The sequence below is a fragment of the Anolis carolinensis genome, chromosome 5 (assembly GCF_035594765.1).
Source record: "Anolis carolinensis isolate JA03-04 chromosome 5, rAnoCar3.1.pri, whole genome shotgun sequence".
Taxonomy (NCBI): Eukaryota; Metazoa; Chordata; class Lepidosauria; order Squamata; family Dactyloidae; genus Anolis; species Anolis carolinensis.
This window is the reverse complement of record NC_085845.1, coordinates 143,605,288-143,624,247: the sequence shown is the minus strand read 5'-3', so window position 1 is coordinate 143,624,247 and position 18,960 is coordinate 143,605,288. Positions and strand designations below refer to the sequence as shown.

The window sequence follows — 18,960 nt, the reverse complement described above, 5'->3', positions numbered from 1 at the left end:
TGTGTGGAAAATAGGTTATCTGTAGGTAAAGGTAAAGGTTTCCCCTGACGTTAAGTCCAATCATGTCTGACTCTGGGGGTTGGTGCTCATCTCCATTTCTAAGCCGAAGAGCCGGCGTTGTCCATAGACACCTCCAAGGTCATGTGGCCGGCATGACTGCATGGAGCGCTGTTACCTTCCCCGCCGGAGCGGTACCTATTCATCTACTCACATTGGCATGTTTTCAAACTGCTAGGTTGGCAGAAGCTGGAGCTAACAGCGGCTGCTCCCGCCGCTCCCTGGGTTTGAACCTGGGACCTTTCGGTCTGCAAGTTCAGCAGCTCAGTGCTTTAACACACTTCGCCACCAAAAGCACATATCTTTGCATAGAAAATATAGTTCACATTTTTCACTGCTGAATAATTCATCTACAATGTCATGAGTTGTTCAATTGCAGGGTGAGACTGTGCACAATTTTTACTGGCCCATTATTTTTCCTTAAGAGTTTTCTCAACTATCAGGAACCTTGTATTTTAATCTGGGAATGAATCAATGTGAATAAGAATTATATCCCTAGTTCATGGGAACTCGTTAAATGGCCACTCATCTGTTAAGTATTAGCTAAGGAATTTTTTATTCTAGTTGTATCATTTCAGTGGCACTATGGGTTAAATCCTTGTGCCGGCAGGACTGTTGACCGACAGGTCAGTGGGTCAAATCTGGGTAGAGCAGGTGAGCTCCCTCTGTCAGCTCCAGATCCCCATGCAGAGACATGAGAGAAGCCTCCCAAAAAGGATAGTAAAACATCAAACATCCAGGCGTCCCCTGGGCAAACTCCTTGCAAACAGCCAATTCTTTCACACCAGAAGTGACTTGCAGTTTCTCAAGTTGCTCCTCATACAAAAAAAATTCATAGGATTTGGTAAATATTTCTCAAATACAGTAGAAAGGAATACTGCTCTTTCGGTACCTGTTCCTAATCCCCATATATCCTTATGAGGTCTAAATTCCACTTGTGTATAGATATAGAGATGTTTTTAAGGGATGGAAGGATGATCCTGAAGAAAAAAATCGCAATGCACTCACTCAGGAGTAACTAAGGGATCATTTTAAAAGGAGGACATGAGTATCAGTTGTAATGAGTTCTAAGTACAAGAAAGTGCATCAAAATATATAATTACCTCCATAAGATGTCTTGTATAGAAAATTTAATTACTGAGAAAGCTGCTGGTATATCTGCTTGATGCACTGCACAAGGTGTGATGTGAAAAATAAGAGAAGAATTTTTTTAAAATATGTCCAGATGGCGGCATCATGTTTCAAGAAGGACACATTTGATATAATTGAACAAGTGACCACATGAGAAAAGAAATTGGCCAGCAAGACTTATTTCCCAAGAACACAATAATTTTTTCAGAAGAGTAATTTTTATATGAACTGATCTAATTTAAACTTCTGAAACGAATAATGTACATTTTCTTTTAGTATTTTGCAATTGTCTATAACAAGAAGATGTCATAAAATGGCATTTCTTAATAAAAATATCTTTCAGAATTGTATAGTTTGGGGGAATTATGCAAAGAATGAATATCTATATATATAAATGAGTGATGGCATCACGGCGACCCACAAAACAACAAAACTAAACACCCCACAACCTCAAAAATTGACAACACAACCCATCATCCACGCCTCTAGGTTGATACAACAAAAAGAAAAGAAAAATAAAGTCCTAATTAGAGGGAGAGGAATAATTGTTTTCATCCAATTGCTGCCAGTTAGAAGGTTACGCTCCGCCCACTTGGTCTCCTAGCAACCCACTCAGCCCAGGGCGCAGGCAGAGTTAGGCCTCACTTAGGCCTCTTCCACACTGCCTATAAAATACACATTATCAGATTTTAACTGGATTAGATGGCAGTGTAGACTTAAGGCCCTTCCACACAGCTATATAACCCATTTATAATCTTATATTATCTGCTTTAACTGGATTATCTAGACTCCACACCTTTACCCTTTACCTTAACTACCACCAATTCCTCAATACTTTATTTCCCATACCACCACAGCAATGCGTGGCCGGGCACAGCTAGTAATATTATAAGTGTATGTTATATACACAGAATGCACTTAATAAATACAATAAATAACATAAATTCACCATGAAAACAATGCATATATACAAAAAAATAGATTCACAGATTAGGAAAATGAATACAAAAATATGTACAAATTTCATGGAATGTTTTATTGGCAAGTTCGCAATGTGAACTGAAAATGTAAAATAATGAAGTTGGAATTTGAAAAATGTGAAGAGCAAAACAGATTTGTCTGTTTTAAAGATATTCACAAATTCTCTTATTTTTGTTTTTGAAATAATATCTTAATGAGGGAAAATAATATTTACATAAAATAAAATAAAATGCTTTAAGAGCAGGGTATTTGGGGAGGGAAAAATGGGCAGCGGGATGCAAAAAAGAAAAAAGGGGGAGGAAAGATAGTGTGGGGGAAGGGAACTGTTGACATCCAATCTTAGAATCATAGAATAGTAGAGTTGGAAGAGACCTCATGGGCCATCCAGTCCAACCCCCTGCCAAGAAGCAGGAAATCGCATTCAAAGCACCCCCGACAGATGGCCATCCAGCCTCTGCTTAAAAGCCTCCAAAGAAAGAGCCTCCACCACAGTCCGGGGCAGAGAGTTCCATTGCCAAACAGCTCTCACAGTGAGTTCTTCCTAATGTTCAGGTGGAATCTCCTTTCCTGTAGTTTGAAGCCATTTTCCGCGTCCTAGTCTGCAGGGCAGCAGAAAACAAGCTTGCTCCCTCCTCCCTATGACTTGCCCTCACATATTTATACATGGCTATCATGTCTCCTCTTAGCCTTCTCTTCTGCAGGCTAAACATGCCCAGCTCTTTAAGCCGCTCCTCATCGGGCTTGTTCTCCATACCCTTGATCATTTTAGTTGCCCTCCTCTGGACGCTTTCCAGCTTGTCAACATCTCCCTTCAATTGCGGTGCCCAGAATTGGACACAGTATTCCAGGTGTGGTCTGACCAAGGCAGAATAGAGGGGGAGCATGACTTCCCTGGATCTAGACGCTATTCCCCTATTGATGCAGGCCAAAATCCCATTGGCTTTTTTAGCAGCCGCATCACATTGTTGGCTCATGTTTAACTTGTTTCCCACGAGGACTCCAAGATCTTTTTCACATGTACTGCTGTCAAGCCAGGCATCATCCCCCATTCTATATCTTTGCATTCCATTTTTTTCTGCCAAAGTGGAGTATCTTGCATTTGTCCCTGTTGAACTTCATTTTGTTAGTTTTGGCCCATCTCTCTAGTCTGTCAAGATCGTTTTGAATTCTGCTCCTGTCTTCTGTCTTCTACCTATCCCTTCCAGTTTTGTGTCGTCTGCAAACTTGATGATCCAGGATGGAGCCCTGCGGCACTCCACTCGTGATTTCTTTCCAAGATGAAGACGGCGCATTGGTGAGCACCCTTTGGGTTCGTTCGCTTAGCCAATTACAGATCCACCTAACTGTAGTTTTGTCTAGCCCACATTTGACTAGTTTGTTTGGGGGACTTTGTCGAAGGCCTTACTGAAATCCAGATATGCTACATCCACAGCATTCCCCACATCTACCTAGCTTGTAACTTTATCAAAAAAAGAGATCAGATTAGTCTGGCATAATTTGTTTTTGGTAAATCCATGTTGACTATTAGCAATGACAGCATTTGTTTCTAAGTGACTGCAGACCACTTCCTTAACAATCTTTTCCAGAATCTTGCCTGGTATCGATGTGAGGCTTTTTTTTCCCTTCTTGAAGACAGGGACCACATTTGCCCTCCTCCAATCTGCTGGAACTTCCTCCCGTTCTCCAAGAACTCTAAAAAAATGATTGCTAGTGGTTCCGAAATAACTTCCGCTAGTTCCTTCAATACTCTTGGGTGTAGTTGATCTGGCCCTGGAGACTTAAATTCATTTAGAGCAGCCAGGTATTCCTGGATGACTTCTTTCCCTATTTGGGGTTGGATTTCCCCCAGTCCTTCATCCACTCTATGTTGCTGAGGTTGAGGCTGGCTTTCTTTTTGTGAGAAGACTGAGGCAAAGAAGGAATTAAAAAGTTCTGCATTTTCCCTATCCCCTGTCAGAATTTCCCTATCTTCTCCTCACAGAGGCCCTATCACCTCCTTGTTCTTCCTTTTCCTACTGACGTAAGCAAAGAAGCACTTTTTATAGTTTTTAATGTCTCTGGCAAGCCTGAGCTCATGTTGCGCTTTAGCCTTGCAAACCTTTTCCCTACAGGAGTTGGCTATTCATTTGAATTCTTCTTTGGTGATTTCTCCCTTTTTCCACTTCTTGTGCATGTCTTTTTTTAGTCTTAGACAAGTTAGAAGTTCTTTGGACATCCATTCTGGCTTCTTCGCACGTGTCATATTTTTTTTCTTTGTTGGCACTGTTTGCATTTGCGCCTTGAGTATTTCACTTTTTAAAAACTCCCATCCATCCTTAACTCTCTTGTCTTTTAGTATTGGCGTCCATGGAATGCTGCTCAGTATTTCCTTCATTTTTTGGAAGTCAGCTCTCCTAAAGTCCAGAATGTGGGTTTGACTTGTCTTCGTTTCAGCCTTCCTTTGTATCGCAAACTGCAGGAGCACATGGTCGCTTGCCCCTAAGGATCCGACCACTTCAACTGCATTGATCTGGTCCTCCGCATTTCTTAGGATGAAATCAAGAGTATCCGATCCCCTTGTTGCCTCTTCTGCCTTCTGGACCATACAATTGTTTGCAAGGCAAGTGAGGAATTTGTTGGACTTTGTATTCTTGGACGAGTTTGTTTTCCAGCAGATATCAGGATAGTTGAAATCATCCATGGCTCCTATATCTCTTCTTTGTGCCTGTTAGGTCAGCTGCTGACAGACTGCTTCATCAAGTTCTTCATCCTGTTTCAGAGGTCTGTAGTAGACACCCATGATGAGATCATTTTGAGTCCCGGTTCCCTTGATTCTTATCCATATGCTTTCAAGCTGGTTTTCCGGATTTCCGTCTTGCATCTCTTCTGCAACGTAAATGTTTTTGTCATATAGGGCTACTCCCTTCCTCTTCCCTTTGTTCTGTTTCTGTGAAAGAGGTTATAGCATCCAATGGTTACATTCCAGTGATGAGAGTCATGCCACCACGTTTCAGTGATGCCTATGATATCGTAAGTGTGGTGTTTTTTCTTGTCTCTTCTTGGTAATATTTTTTGTCAGAATCTTGGTTTTCCTCTTATTTATCTTCAATCCCGATAGGTTGCCAAATTCTTCTATTTTTTCAATTCATTTTTGTATCTTCTCTAATGGTTTTTCTATACTATATATTATGTCATCTGTGAATGCTATTATTCTGTATTATTCTTTTCTTAATTTAGTTCCCTTTAATTCTTTGTCTTCTCTTATAGCATTAAGTAATATTTCCAAGAACATTATAAATAATATGGGGGGAAAGCACTAATTATCTTATTCTTTTGAAAATTTCATGAGACACTTCAGAAGATAGTGAATAAAACACCCAGTGTGAGATTTGTCACCAGACCTAAAAATGTACAGATATATGCATACACATAGCTTTTACTGAAAAACATTTAAGAGTATGCAATTACATATATACCACTTTGTATCCCATGCCAGGAGAAAAGCAGGGTGAAAATATACATTGTCCTGTCTAGTCTGGTGTACATATGTGTATGAGAGAGAAGGAAGCAGAGAGAGAGAGAGAGAGAGAGGTGGTCATCTGCAGACTGAGGAAGAGGGCAGAGTGCTGATGGTGGCTTTGCCCCCCAGAAAGTAGCCCCCATCTGGGACTACTTTCTAACAGCCTCTTCCATGGGGGAGGGGGCAAAACCCATTCTGCCCCCAGTTGTACCAGGGTCGGGAAATCCATCTCTAACATAGTAAAGCATATTTGAATAAAATAGCTTTGTGCATTTAAGACTTTCTAATGTGTGTTTTTTCTCTCAATGCTATCTTTTTTTAGTGCACATTTTAAAGTTCAAACTAGCCTATTTTTTCTCTTTCTTTCTTTTTTTGCATATATCCCTTGAAAGGCTATGCTCAAGTACTCTCAAGGTTGTTTTGATATTGTTGATACAGCACAGTTGTCATGGGTCAACAACCTTGTTTACAAGGGCAAGCAATCAGACTGTGCTTTTAGCCAATGCCCTCATGCTACTACCTTTAGGTCACTTTTAGGTCACAAATTGCTTGCAGTGATTTGAGGAGTTCACTCTCTTTTGTCCACTTGAGAATAGTGAGAACGGTGGAATAGAGATATCTGTTTTGAAGTATACCATGAAGATGAATAAATATGGAAAACTGAGTTTGATATAACATTTAAGGAAAGATCATTTTCTTGTTTCTTTATGAGTAAAGATACATTTTATGATACAATTTTGTAAATGGTACCAAGATCATTTATGACTGAAGTGAAGAATCAATTGGGGTGGAGGATCAAATTGTCAACTTGCAGTCCTGCAAATGCTAGATGTTGTTTGTATCTGCCAACAGTTTCTGAGAGTAGTCTGGTTTACTCGTCCTTCCTCTTTCCTTTTTGACTCTTTCCCCCCTGATTCCTGTGAAGAAAATTCAGGGAGTTTAAGACACATATTACAAAGAGGGAACAACCACCAGGAATGGCCTCCACCTGCACCCCACCCTATCCTCATAATATTAAAGAGCCATGCTCATCCACACATATTTGGAACAGAAAGGAAATAAACAATCTTATTATCTAGGGCACTTTCCAGGAAATAGTGCCCCCCCCCCCAAAAAAAATCTAATAAAGGCTGAAAATTTGAGTTGTCATTATCCTGCAGTTGTTGTTGCCTGGTTGAAGAGGCCCTGGGCTGAGTGGGTTGCTAGGAGACCAAGTGGGCAGAGCTTAGTCTTCTAACTGACAGCAGATCAAGTGGGCAGAGCTTAGCCTTCTAACTGGCAGCAATTGGATAAAAACAGTTATTCCTCTCCCTCTGATTAGGACTTTTTTTCTTTTCTTTTCGATGTCAGAACCTAGGGGCAAGGATTTTGGGTTGTGTTGCCAAGTTTCGGGTTTCTGGGTCATGTCATTTCGTTGTTTCTATCTAGGTAAAAAGTCCATTTATCCTTTTGTATATATAGATAACATTACTAATAATATTACATTATAGCAGTATAGTTCAATATAGTAATATATAATGCTAATATTGTGCTATTCTAATAATATAATATATTGTATGTACAGTAGAGTCTGACTTATCCAAGATAAATGGGACAGCAGAATGTTGGATAAGCAAAAATGTTGGATAATGAGGAGGGATTAAGGAAAAGCCTTTTAAACATAAAATTACGTTATAATTTTACAAATTAAGCACCAAAACATTATGTTTTACAACAAATTGACAGAAAACGTAGTTCAATACACAGTAATGTTATGTAGTAATTACTGTATTTATGAATTTCGGACCAAAATATCACAACATGTACTACAAAAGCACTGACTACTAAAAGGCAGACTGCGTTGGATAATACAGAACGTTGGATAAGCGAAGGTTGGATAAGTGAGACTCTACTGTAGTTACATTTCTACAGCAGCAGCTACGTTACCATGGTGACACACAGTCAATCAGAAGTAGCTAAGTCCTGCCTACCTTTACCATTAAACCAACATTAAATATCATTGACAAAAATCCCCATTAAAATAAGGTTTTCCGTTACATGCACCCCTACCCTTAAAAATATTGCGGACGATGAGAATATAACTCATAGGAAGAAATATGTAATAATAAGACCCAATTCCAACATCTCTTTAATATCTTTTGATACAATTTGGGCTTGCTTACCAGTTACCCTATATGGTGTCAATGATATAGGTTTAGCTTCTCCAGTATTTATTTTATGGCTCACTAGATTTGTCCTCCCAGGCACATTCTTAAAAACATTCTGATATTCCATCAACAGTTTCTACAATTAGTATTTTTATTCTCTTGATAATTCTAAACAGTGAGACAAATCTGATATAACACTATTTCCATTCAATTCTCCCCACTCTAATGATAAATAACCTTTTGAATCCATTTCTACCACCTTGAAAACCAAATTAACTCTAATATACAGTAGAGTCTCACTTATCCAACACTCACGTATCCAATATTCTGGATTATCCAACGCATTTGTGTAGTCAATGTTTTCAATATATCGTGATACTTTGGTGCTAAATTCATAAATGCAGTAATTACTACATAGCATTACTGCATATTGAACTACTTTTCCTGTCAAATTTGTTGTATAACATGATGTTTTGGTGCTTAATTTGTAAAATCATAACCTAATTTGATGTTTAATAGGCTTTTCCTTAATCTCTCCTTATTATCCAACATATTCGCTTATCCAATGTTCTGCCGGCCCGTTTATGTTGGATAAGTGAGACTCTACTGTAATACGGTCTCATTCTGTTTACTTGGACTATACCATCTTTGCTGGTTTAAACAATATAATCATGAGTCGATTGCAAACATATAAAACCATTTCAATTGAGACGGTCATGAAATCAATATGCATCAACACTTCAATACATGTGTTCAGTCTTACCACCTATTTCCTACAAACCAAAATCATAAGACATTTTAGAAACACATTTTCCATAAATCCTACTACTAACAGTTTAATCTCTGTCATGGGTAGTTCCCGAGTCTTTATTCATACACTGGACAAAACAACTTTTAGATACATTGTCCATCTCTCTCATAGTCATTTTAATCTCCAGGGCACTTGTTACAGTTCATCGATGTTTCACACTGTGGAGCATTCCAATGGTTATGTCGCTGGCGACAATTATATTTAGTTCTCCCAGCAAGATCATGAACTCCCTTTGTCCCAAAATATCTTTTACGAAACTTCCAAGAGTCATTCAAGAAGTCTTGGGAAACGTAGTTTATGTACTTTCGTGGAATCTTGGAAGCAAACTGCCGATGGTTGAAATTGCAAATCTCTGACGCGTAGGGGTCTTTACAACTCTTTCCATTGAAACGCAATCTCTGCCGGTTTCTTGGTTTGCTGCCCTTGGCGATGACCCACAGGCTCAAGATGTCTGTCGTCTTCTTCTTTTCTCTCATGAAGGTGTTCCTCGAGGCACTGGTCACTGCTCCGTCCTCCTTCCAGTTGTCCATCGGGCCCTTAGGCTCTCCTGCACACAGGAATTCAAATCGACCAAATCTGGTGTTTTTCTGAGGTAAATCTTTTTCTGGCCACAACTGCTGACTGGATTCTGTGTTTGCCGTGACTAAAGAGGTAACCACTGAGTAGACAGAACCAGTCGATGTCTATGAAGAGGCATCTAGATCTCTGCCCTTGGCAGGGCTGGACTTGATCTGCACCATCTGTCCTGACCACCTGCCATCTTCCTTCTTTTCTTCAATGGGAACCACATTGCTCGCATTGCTAGCACTAAGTAACTCCATGTCACTATCTTCCTTTGGTAATTTTGTTAGGTTGAAAGAGCAGACCAGGCAGTGAAAGCACAAAAATTGCTATAATTGAGATCCAAAAATGAATTGTCAAAAAGTGGGGAATGCCTGTATAAGTAGAAGCAGCAGTTCTCAAAGTGAAATTATATCTTCTATTAGAACAAAAGACTCATTGCACCTTCTAAACCAAAGGCCTGCATTATTGTCCTGAGTAAAATTCTGCAACTGATTTGCACAGAAACATCATTTTGTCCAAAGATATATAGCAGTACCTTTGAAACTTGGCTGTCAGGGCGAGAGGGATAGGAAAAAGAATGTTCTTGAAGGAGACGTGCCCTCGAAGGACCTCTGGAGCCAACGTCTCCTCTGTATGAACTGATGGCGAAGGTATTCAAACACCTTTTTAGCAGCCCCTGCAATGCTAAGGGCATCCCCATATAGATACATCAGGGTCTGAGAAAGGAGGAAGAAAAAACAGGGCTACACTAAAGACATAGGCAAAGGAGACAGCACTAGGATCTGTCCTCTAACCCAATCCCCCCTCCACCTTAAAAGCCAGAGAATCACACCAAGCAAAGGTGTTCAACAGCACTGCCAAGAAAGGTGATGATGAATGATGTTATATTCAGCCTTATATATATTCAGCGATACAACAACAGAGCCAAGTAAATTAAGGACTGGAAAAACTGAGAAACCGAAATGGATGGCTCTATCTGTCCATACCTGCACATAGCTCCCCACCTGGTCCATTTGGTAGAGGAGAAAGGAAACCAGGTTCCCTTTGGTTACAAGGCCACCAAGGATCTGTTGGTATCCGAAGTAAAGGAGTAACAGCTTCAGGCCCAGTTCAAATAACTAATAGAGAAATTGCATCGATTAATGAGATTTCAGTCTGCTAAGCAGACCCTGGAAACATTACTGCTATGAAAAAGAGTGATCTATTCTAAGAACTTATTTGTTTACATCCTGCCTTTTTCTAAACGTGAGACAAATGGTAGCTTACAATACAAGCTAAATCAAAACGTAACTACAATCATATTAAAACACACAAACACATACATATGTATACAAACACACACACCCTTCCATGTAGAACCCCCAAAACTGTCCTGTCACATGAGCAAATTGATGGCTCTCTCCAGATCTCTCTGGTTCTGGAGCCAATGGGTGTCTCTTTCAATGCTGCGCTATAGCGCTGCGATTCTTCATTCTCTGTAGCAAAGCTGCGCACTGTCTCAGTGGAAGAGACTGTTTCACGGACCACTTCTCCAGAGCGTGCAATGGAGTCCTGGATCTCCAGCAACAAGGCCTGCACGAGCCAGGAAAAGGCCAAAGTGTGATCAAACCTCTCCTGGACTATGGTGTGCCATTTGTGGCAAAAACAGGAGTTCAGAAACAGTATTGTCAAGGTGGAATGGAGGAAAATGGCCAAGTTGATCAAAGGTCTGGAAACCAAGCCTTACCAGAAGCAGTTGAAGGACCTGGGCACATTTAGCTTCAAGAAGAGATAAACTAGGACATATTCCATTTTTGAGACGTTTTGAACGCGATACTGAATGGGTACTATTACACGACGTTTGTCCCATTCCTTCAGTAATCCGTCTGCAAAACATTGCAGAAACTGAATAATGACAGACATGATTCTCATTGTGTTTTTTGACTTAATATGGTTATGAAGCGCTGTTTTTAGCTTGATCAAAATATTAATACTGGTATGTGTTTTATCGGCTGATATCTCACGAGAACAGTTGTTTGAACCTTCCAGTCTATGTCACTGTGCAATATTAGATTTTTTAAAAAGTGCATTGGGAGGAGCCAGCCTTCCATGGTGTGAGGAGTCTAAACACAGTATTTTCAGAACGTAAGAATCAGGTGTGATTGGGGGGGGGGGGGGTCAGTATGCCTCCTGTCTGAATACAGTATGCATCCAGTCCTTAAAAGATAAGGGATACATACTGATATAAAGAGAGTACATTCCAACGTGATCAGGTCCTAAGAGATGACATGACCTAATAGATGGCATGATACCTATTCGAAGCAATGTCACACTGAAGGTGAAGCAAGCTTGTTTTCTGCTGCTCCAGAGACTAGAACACGAAACAATGGATTCAAACTACAGGAAAAGAGATTCCATCAAAACATTATGAAGAACTTCCTGATAACAAGTGTTCATAGAATCGTAAAAGCATAGAATCATAGAATAGTAGAGTTGGAAGAGACCTCATGGGCCATCTAGTCCAACCCCCTGCCAAGAAGAAGGAAATCGCATTCAAAGCACCCGACAGATGGCCATCCAGCCTCTGCTTAAAAGCCTCCAAAGAAGGAGCCTCCACCACACTCCGGGGCAGAGAGTTCCACTGCATTATTCAACAGTGGAAGAATACACTGCCTTGGAGTGTGGTGGAGCAAAAAGTGAATATAAAGAAGCATAAAGAAAGCAACATTGAATAGAATCACAGTTGGACAGGGCCTCATGAGCCATCAAGTTCAAATCCCTGCTCAGTGCTGCACCTCTTCCAGGTAGCTGTTTTTGAAAAGGTCCAGAGAAGGAGACCCCATCACCTCTTCAGGCAATTGATTCCATTGTCAAACTGTTCTTCCTTCTGATATTCAATCGAACTCTATCTTCCTGTACTTTCAATCCATTACACCTGGTCCTACCCTCTGGGGCAGCAGGGAATAACCACCCACTCCTCTCTGTGGAAGCCTGTGAAGTATTTCAAGAGGGTGGCCACATCACCTACAGTTTTTTCATAATTTCACAGGGAGGAAACACATCTGTATGGAAGCACACACACATCCTGGCCATACCTGGTTAGTCTGTTGTAGAACTTCTGTGTCGCCAACACAATCTATGTCTTGATGAGCAACAGCTGTGTCAGGCGCCAGTAGACACTGAGCATAAAGCTGTAGAGCCCAACTCCCTTGATAAGATTTTGGCATTGAGGGGTACTGAGTAGCTCATCATGGTCGTGTCCTTGGAGAGGCAGGAGGGAGGTCACGTCCCCTGGAGAAAAACAAGGCAGTATTGGTGAGATGGAAATATGACGGGGAAGCAGGCTTTTCTGGTAGCAAGCACCACTGGTGTCACTGGTGGAAGACTGTTAGACTGGGAAGGGCAGTGTTTTGGGGATGCCAGCCAAAGGGCCCATATGTTACTCCCCTCCATTCTCTGCCTACTGGTCTGGGGCTCCCAAACACACAGGACAAGAACTGCCCTAGACCTCCAAACAGGTACATATGAGGCAATCAAAAAAGCCACAAATGGGAGGTAGGTCTCTCAATCCTGTGACTCTTTGGTGAGTCCCAAGTAGCCTCCAAACTCATCCACATTTTAAAAAATTAAAAAGCACTGCTTACAGCCCAACCATAACTCCTGGGAACTTGGTTTTGCCTTCTAAATTGTTTTGCCCCTGCCATGGTAACTTTCCAGGTGTTTAAATGGTATGCATCCCAGCTTGCAAATTAGCCTTGCAAATACTGATTTGTTATAAGTAAATGCTTTATTTTTAAACCTATTTTATATAACCAGGGTCATGTAAAAATTATGGGTCCAAAAGGGGTCGCAAGTGGAAACGTTTAAGAAGTACTGGTTTAGAGTTCCTCCCTAATTTCCAAGGAAATCTGCCTCCTCCAAGTCCTCCACGATGATGTCGAGGGAAGGAGGAAGGCTGGCCAGGCTGCTCCCTCGCCTCTCCTTCAACCCGGGCTCCGCTGGCTCTTCCTGGGCTTCAGCCTCCTACGCCTCCTCCATGATCTTGTTGAGGGAAGGAGGCAGGCTGGCCAGGTAGCCCCATCGCCTCTCCTTCAGCTTGGTGGAGGCCACCCTCTTCTTCTGCCTGGCAGCCTCAGCAGACCTGGAGCTCATGCACGACAGCAGGCTGTTTTTCAACCTCCTCCATATTCTCCTCAACTTAGAGGGCAGGCTGGCCACCACCTGCTCAGTCTCTGAAGGAGACATCCGGTTGGATCTTCTGAGGCTATCCAGCCACCTCGGCATGATGGCTGTAAAAAAGAAGGATAAGAGCAGGGTTAGCAGAGGTGCCAACAAAGCTTCCCTTTCTGCTACAAAACTTTTATTACATTCTATGAAGTAAAACAAAGAAACAGGCAGTTTTCAAAATCCCACCACCTCGCTCTTTCCACTCATGACTTCCGACATCACACCCTCTGAGACGTTTGTTGTTTATTTGTTCAGTCGATGATGTGGAGGGAAGGAGGCAGGATGGCCAGGCTGCTCCTTCGCCTTTCCTTCATCCTGGGCTCCTCTGGCTCTTCCTGGGCTTCAGCCTCCTCCAAGTCCTCCACGATGATCTCGAGGGAAGGAGGCAGGCTGGCCAGGCCGCTCCCTCGCCTCTCCTTCATCCTGGGCTCCTCTGGCTCTTCCTGGGCCTCAGCCTCCTCCAAGTCCTCCACAATGATCTCGAGGGAAGGAGGCAGGCTGGCCAGGCCGCTCCCTCGCCTCTCCTTCATCCTGGGCTCCTCTGGCTCTTCCTGGGCTTCAGCCTCCTCCAAGTCCTCCACAATGATCTCGAGGGAAGGAGGCAGGCTGGCCAGGCCGCTCCCTCGCCTCTCCTTCATCCTGGGCTCCTCTGGCTCTTCCTGGGCTTCAGCCTCCTCCAAGTCCTCCACGATGATCTCGAGGGAAGGAGGCAGGCTGGCCAGGCCGCTCCCTCACCTCTCCTTCATCCTGGGCTCCTCTGGCTCTTCCTGGGCCTCAGCCTCCTCCAAGTCCTCCACAATGATCTCGAGGGAAGGAGGCAGGCTGGCCAGGCCGCTCCCTCGCCTCTCCTTCATCCTGGGCTCCTCTGGTTCTTCCTGGGCTTCAGCCTCCTCCAAGTCCTCCACGATGATCTCGAGGGAAGGAGGCAGGCTGGCCAGGCCGCTCCCTCGCCTCTCCTTCATCCTGGGCTCCTCTGGCTCTTCCTGGGCTTCAGCCTCCTCCAAGTCCTCCATGATGATCTCGAGGGAAGGAGGCAGGCTGGCCAGGCCGCTCCCTCGCCTCTCCTTCATCCTGGGCTCCTCTGGCTCTTCCTGGGCCCCAGCCTCCTCCAAGTCCTCCACAATGATCTCGAGGGAAGGAGGCAGGCTGGCCAGGCCGCTCCCTCGCCTCTCCTTCATCCTGGGCTCCTCTGGTTCTTCCTGGGCTTCAGCCTCCTCCAAGTCCTCCACGATGATCTCGAGGGAAGGAGGCAGGCTGGCCAGGCCGCTCCCTCGCCTCTCCTTCATCCTGGGCTCCTCTGGCTCTTCCTGGGCTTCAGCCTCCTCCAAGTCCTCCACGATGATCTCGAGGGAAGGAGGCAGGGTGGCCAGGTCGCTCCCTCGCCTCTCCTTCATCCTGGGCTCCTCTGGCTCTTCCTGGGCCTCAGCCTCCTCCAAGTCCTCCACAATGATCTCGAGGGAAGGAGGCAGGCTGGCCAGGCCGCTCCCTCGCCTCTCCTTCATCCTGGGCTCCTCTGGCTCTTCCTGGGCCTCAGCCTCCTCCAAGTCCTCCACGATGGTCTCGAGGGAAGGAGACTTGCTGGCCAGGTGGCCCCTTCTCCTCTCCTTCAGCTTGGTGGAGGCCTCCTTCCTCCTCTGCTTGGCAGCCTCGGCAGACCTGGAGTTCATGCATGACAGCATGCTGCTCTTGATCCTTCTCCATAATTTCCTCAACTTTGAGGGTGGGCTGGACACCCCCTTCTCTGTCTCTGCAGGAGAGATGCGGTTGGATCTCCTCAGGAGTTCCAGCCACCTCGGCATGATGGCTGTAAAGAAGAAGGACAAGAGCAGGGTTAGCAGAGGTGCCAACGAAGCTTCCCTTTCTGCTATAAAACTTTTATTACGTTCTATGAAGTAAAATGAACCCCAGTGGTGAAGTGCATTAAAGCACTGAGCTGGAGACCGAAAGGTCCCAGGTTCAAACCCCGGAAGAGGCCGCTGTTAGCTCCAGCTCCTGCCAACCTAGCAGTTTGAAAACATGCCAATGTGAGTAGATCAATAGGTACCGCTCCGGCGGGAAGGTAACAGTGCTCCATGCAGTCATGCCGGCCACATGACCTTGGAGATGTCTATGGACAACGCCGGCTCTTTGGCTTAGAAATGGAGATGAGCACCCACCCCCAGAGTTGGTCACAAATGGACTTAATGTCAGGGGAAACCTTTACCTTTACTGTATGAAGTAAAACAAAGAAACAGGCAGTTTTCAAAATCGCATCCATCCAAATACACACCTTATTTCCCCAATCCCACCACCTTGCTCTTCCCACTCATAACTTCCGACATCACACCCTATGGGACCTTTGTTGTTGTTTATTCATTCAGTTGCTTCCGACTCTTAGTGACCTCCTGGACCAGCCCAGGCCAGAGCTCCTTGTCGGGGCAAAAATATCATGATGTATTGAAAACATTGACTACAAAAATGCATTGGATAATCCAGAATGCACAAAGGCAGAAGGGGATTGGACTCAATGGCCCAAAGGGTCTCTTCCAACCCTCTTTATTATTATTATTATTATTATTATTATTATTATTATTATTATTATTATTATTACAGTAGAGTCTCACTTATCCAACACTCGCTTATCCAAGGTTCTGGATTATCCAATGCATTTTTGTAGTTAATGTTTTCAATATATCGTGATATTTTGGTGCTAAATTCGTAAATACAGTAATGACAACATAACATTACTGCGTATTGAACTACTTTTTCTGTCAAATTTGTTGTATAACATGATGTTTTGGTGCTTAATTTGTAAAATCATTACCTAATTTGATGTTTAATAGGCTTTTCCTTAATCCCTCCCTATTATCCAAGATATTCGCTTATCCAAGGTTCTGCTGGCCTGTTTAGCTTGGATAACTGAGACTCTACTGTACCTCACAACCTCTGAGGATGCCTGCCATAGATGTGGGCAAAACGTCAGGAGAGAATGCTTCTGGAACATGACCATACAGCCCGGAAAACATACCACAACCCTGTGATCCCAGCTATGAAAGCCTTCATCAACACTTCCTTACTTAGTTTTGCCATATACTTCACAACTTCTGAAGATGCTTGCTATAGATGTGTGCGAAACGTCAGGAGAGAATGCTTTTGGAACATGGCCATACAGTCCGAAAAACACACAACAACCCTCAGAATCCCCTTTATCCTTATAAAGCAGTTGTTCCCAAACTTATTTGGCCTACCACCCCCTTTCCAGAAAAATGCACCTGTGGCCATCACCGCCCCCTGGATCACTGCAGCACCCACTTTGGGAATCACTGCTATAAAGCAAAGCCAAAGGGGTCATCGGGCCCCCAAAAAGCCATGTCATCAAGACTGAACCCTGCAGGATCCCACAACCAATGAACACCTCCAGGAAGGACCAGAGCCGCTGCTAAACAGGCCACCAAGTCCCATTTCCACAAGGCATCCCAGAAAGATACCATGGTCTACGGCAGTGGTTCCCAAACTTATTTGGCCTACCACCCCCTTTCCAGAAAAAAATATATTTTTAAATTTTTAAATAGTAATTAAACAGAAAGATCTATCTACCTGTGGCCATCACCGCTCCCCTGGATTGCTGCAGTGCTCACCAGGGGGCGGTAGCGCCCACTTTGGGAATCCCTGGTCTACGGCATGGAAGGCTGCTGAGCGGTCAAGAGAACCAAGGGGGACACCCTCCCCCATCCGGGTCCCTGGGCCCCTTCCCTCCCCGCATGAGGAGCCAAAAAGAAAGACTTACCAGGATGCTGACCGACCAAATCCAGCGACACAGCAATAGGCTGCCAAAACCAAAAACACACAGGCTTCCACAGCAAGAAACACCAACACCAACAGACAGTAACTGTCTCCCTCCCTGAAGTAAACAGGAAAGTGAGCTTCCAAAGGAAACGGATAGCCTTCAGTTGGAGATGCTGCAGCGCATCACAAAGGCATGGAACATCCAGGAAGGAAGGGAGGGAGGGAAAGAGGGAGGGAGGGAGGGAGGAAGGAGGAGCTCCGTTAGTGGGCCAGGACCAGTGAAGGGGCAGGACAGCAAAGCCATTAGCACAATATAATAATAATAATAATAATAATAATAATAATAATAATAATAATAATATCATAAAAAGAATAAAATAATATATAATAAAATATTATAACAATTATTATATTACCATATATACTCGAAGATAAGCCGAGTTTTTCAGCCCTTTTTTTGAGCTGAAAAAGCCTCCCTCGGCTTATAATGAGGTCAAGGCCAGGCAACAGAACCTGGAGGCCATTGCTTGCAATAGATGATCTATTCCTCTCTTACCCTCCCTTATCAGTGTGTTTTCCAAAGCCTCCCTCACTCTTTATCAAGGGAATGAAAAGACACCCTTGCAAGTCAGGAAGAAGAGATATATATATTTCCCCTGAAATATTTGTTAAACTCTTCTACAGATATATAGTACTTCAAAGCCAGGCCTTGAAGCTGCAAAGCCATTCAATGCTAATCAAGCTGGCCAGTTGCAACATTCATACTTGCCTCCAACAGACAAGAGTTCTTTCTTTCTCCCACCCTGGACATTATTCCACAGATATATAAACCCCACTTGCCTCGTTTCCAACACCTCACAACCTCTGAGGATGCCTGCCAAAGATGTGGGTGAAACGTCAGGAGAGAATGCTTCTAGGACATGGCCAGACAGCCCGGAAGACTCACAGCAACCCAGTGATTCCGGCCATGAAAGCCTTCAACAAGTCCCTTTAGTGGCAGCCAAACCCTTTTTCCTCCAGTGACATCGCAGAAGGCCACTTCACCTAGCAACAGCCAATCCAGTGACATCACAGAGGGCCACTTCACCTAGCAACAGCCTACGTAGTAGTAGTAGTGTGTGTGTGTATGTATGCTTTGACTCTTTAATTATGTCTTTATATAACAATGTTAAGCTTTGCGAGGCAGTGTTTTCAGAAGGCCATACTGGCAGGGTCGTTTTTTATTAATCGCAATTCATTATTATTCATTCATGCTGAATTATATAAAGTTTAAAACAGCCTCTGCCTTTTATATTATTAACTGGGAATTAATTGTGAGAGGGCGCCAGTAACAATCTCATCCCATTTTGACATTTATTATTAATTATTATTATTAACAGCTTATAAAGCACCTAATACATTCTGAGCACTCGAAAGAGGAGCCCGAAATGCAAAATCTAAGGCAGTGGTTCTCAACCTTCGTAATGCTGAGTGCATGATCCTGGCCAACCACTGGGTGGCCAAAGAGGTCTGCGGGCCCTCCTGCGCCAGCACCCTCCGCCCCGGCAGGAGTTCTTCGCCGAGCTCCGCCAATGCGCTGCCGCCAAGGGCTTCGCCATAGACACCCGGTGAGGGGCCCCAGCCATGCAAGGCTGACCTTTCCTTTCATGACGGTTTTAAAAGACACACACACATATATAATTTTTATTGATAAATTGTAAGAAATAATAATAATAATAATAATGTGGGAGCTATGAAAACTGCAGAATACAACTAGCTACTTTGAAGCGCCTTTGGGGAGAAAAAGTGGAATAATAATA

The 18,960-nt window shown here is 43.5% G+C and overlaps 1 protein-coding gene across 1 annotated transcript; it reads right to left on the bottom strand.

The window, feature by feature from the left end:
* Positions 1–1,404: 1,404 nt before the first annotated feature.
* LOC134299495 (uncharacterized) lies at positions 1,405–17,257 on the bottom strand. The gene is made up of 2 exons (XM_062982463.1): positions 17,163–17,257; positions 1,405–15,200 (listed from the first exon to the last, which is right to left on the bottom strand). Exon 2 carries the CDS (start codon positions 15,193–15,195, stop codon positions 14,128–14,130), a length of 1,068 nt encoding a protein of 355 aa, XP_062838533.1. The 5' UTR covers positions 15,196–15,200; positions 17,163–17,257; the 3' UTR covers positions 1,405–14,127.
* Between the last annotated feature and the right edge of the window lie 1,703 nt (positions 17,258–18,960).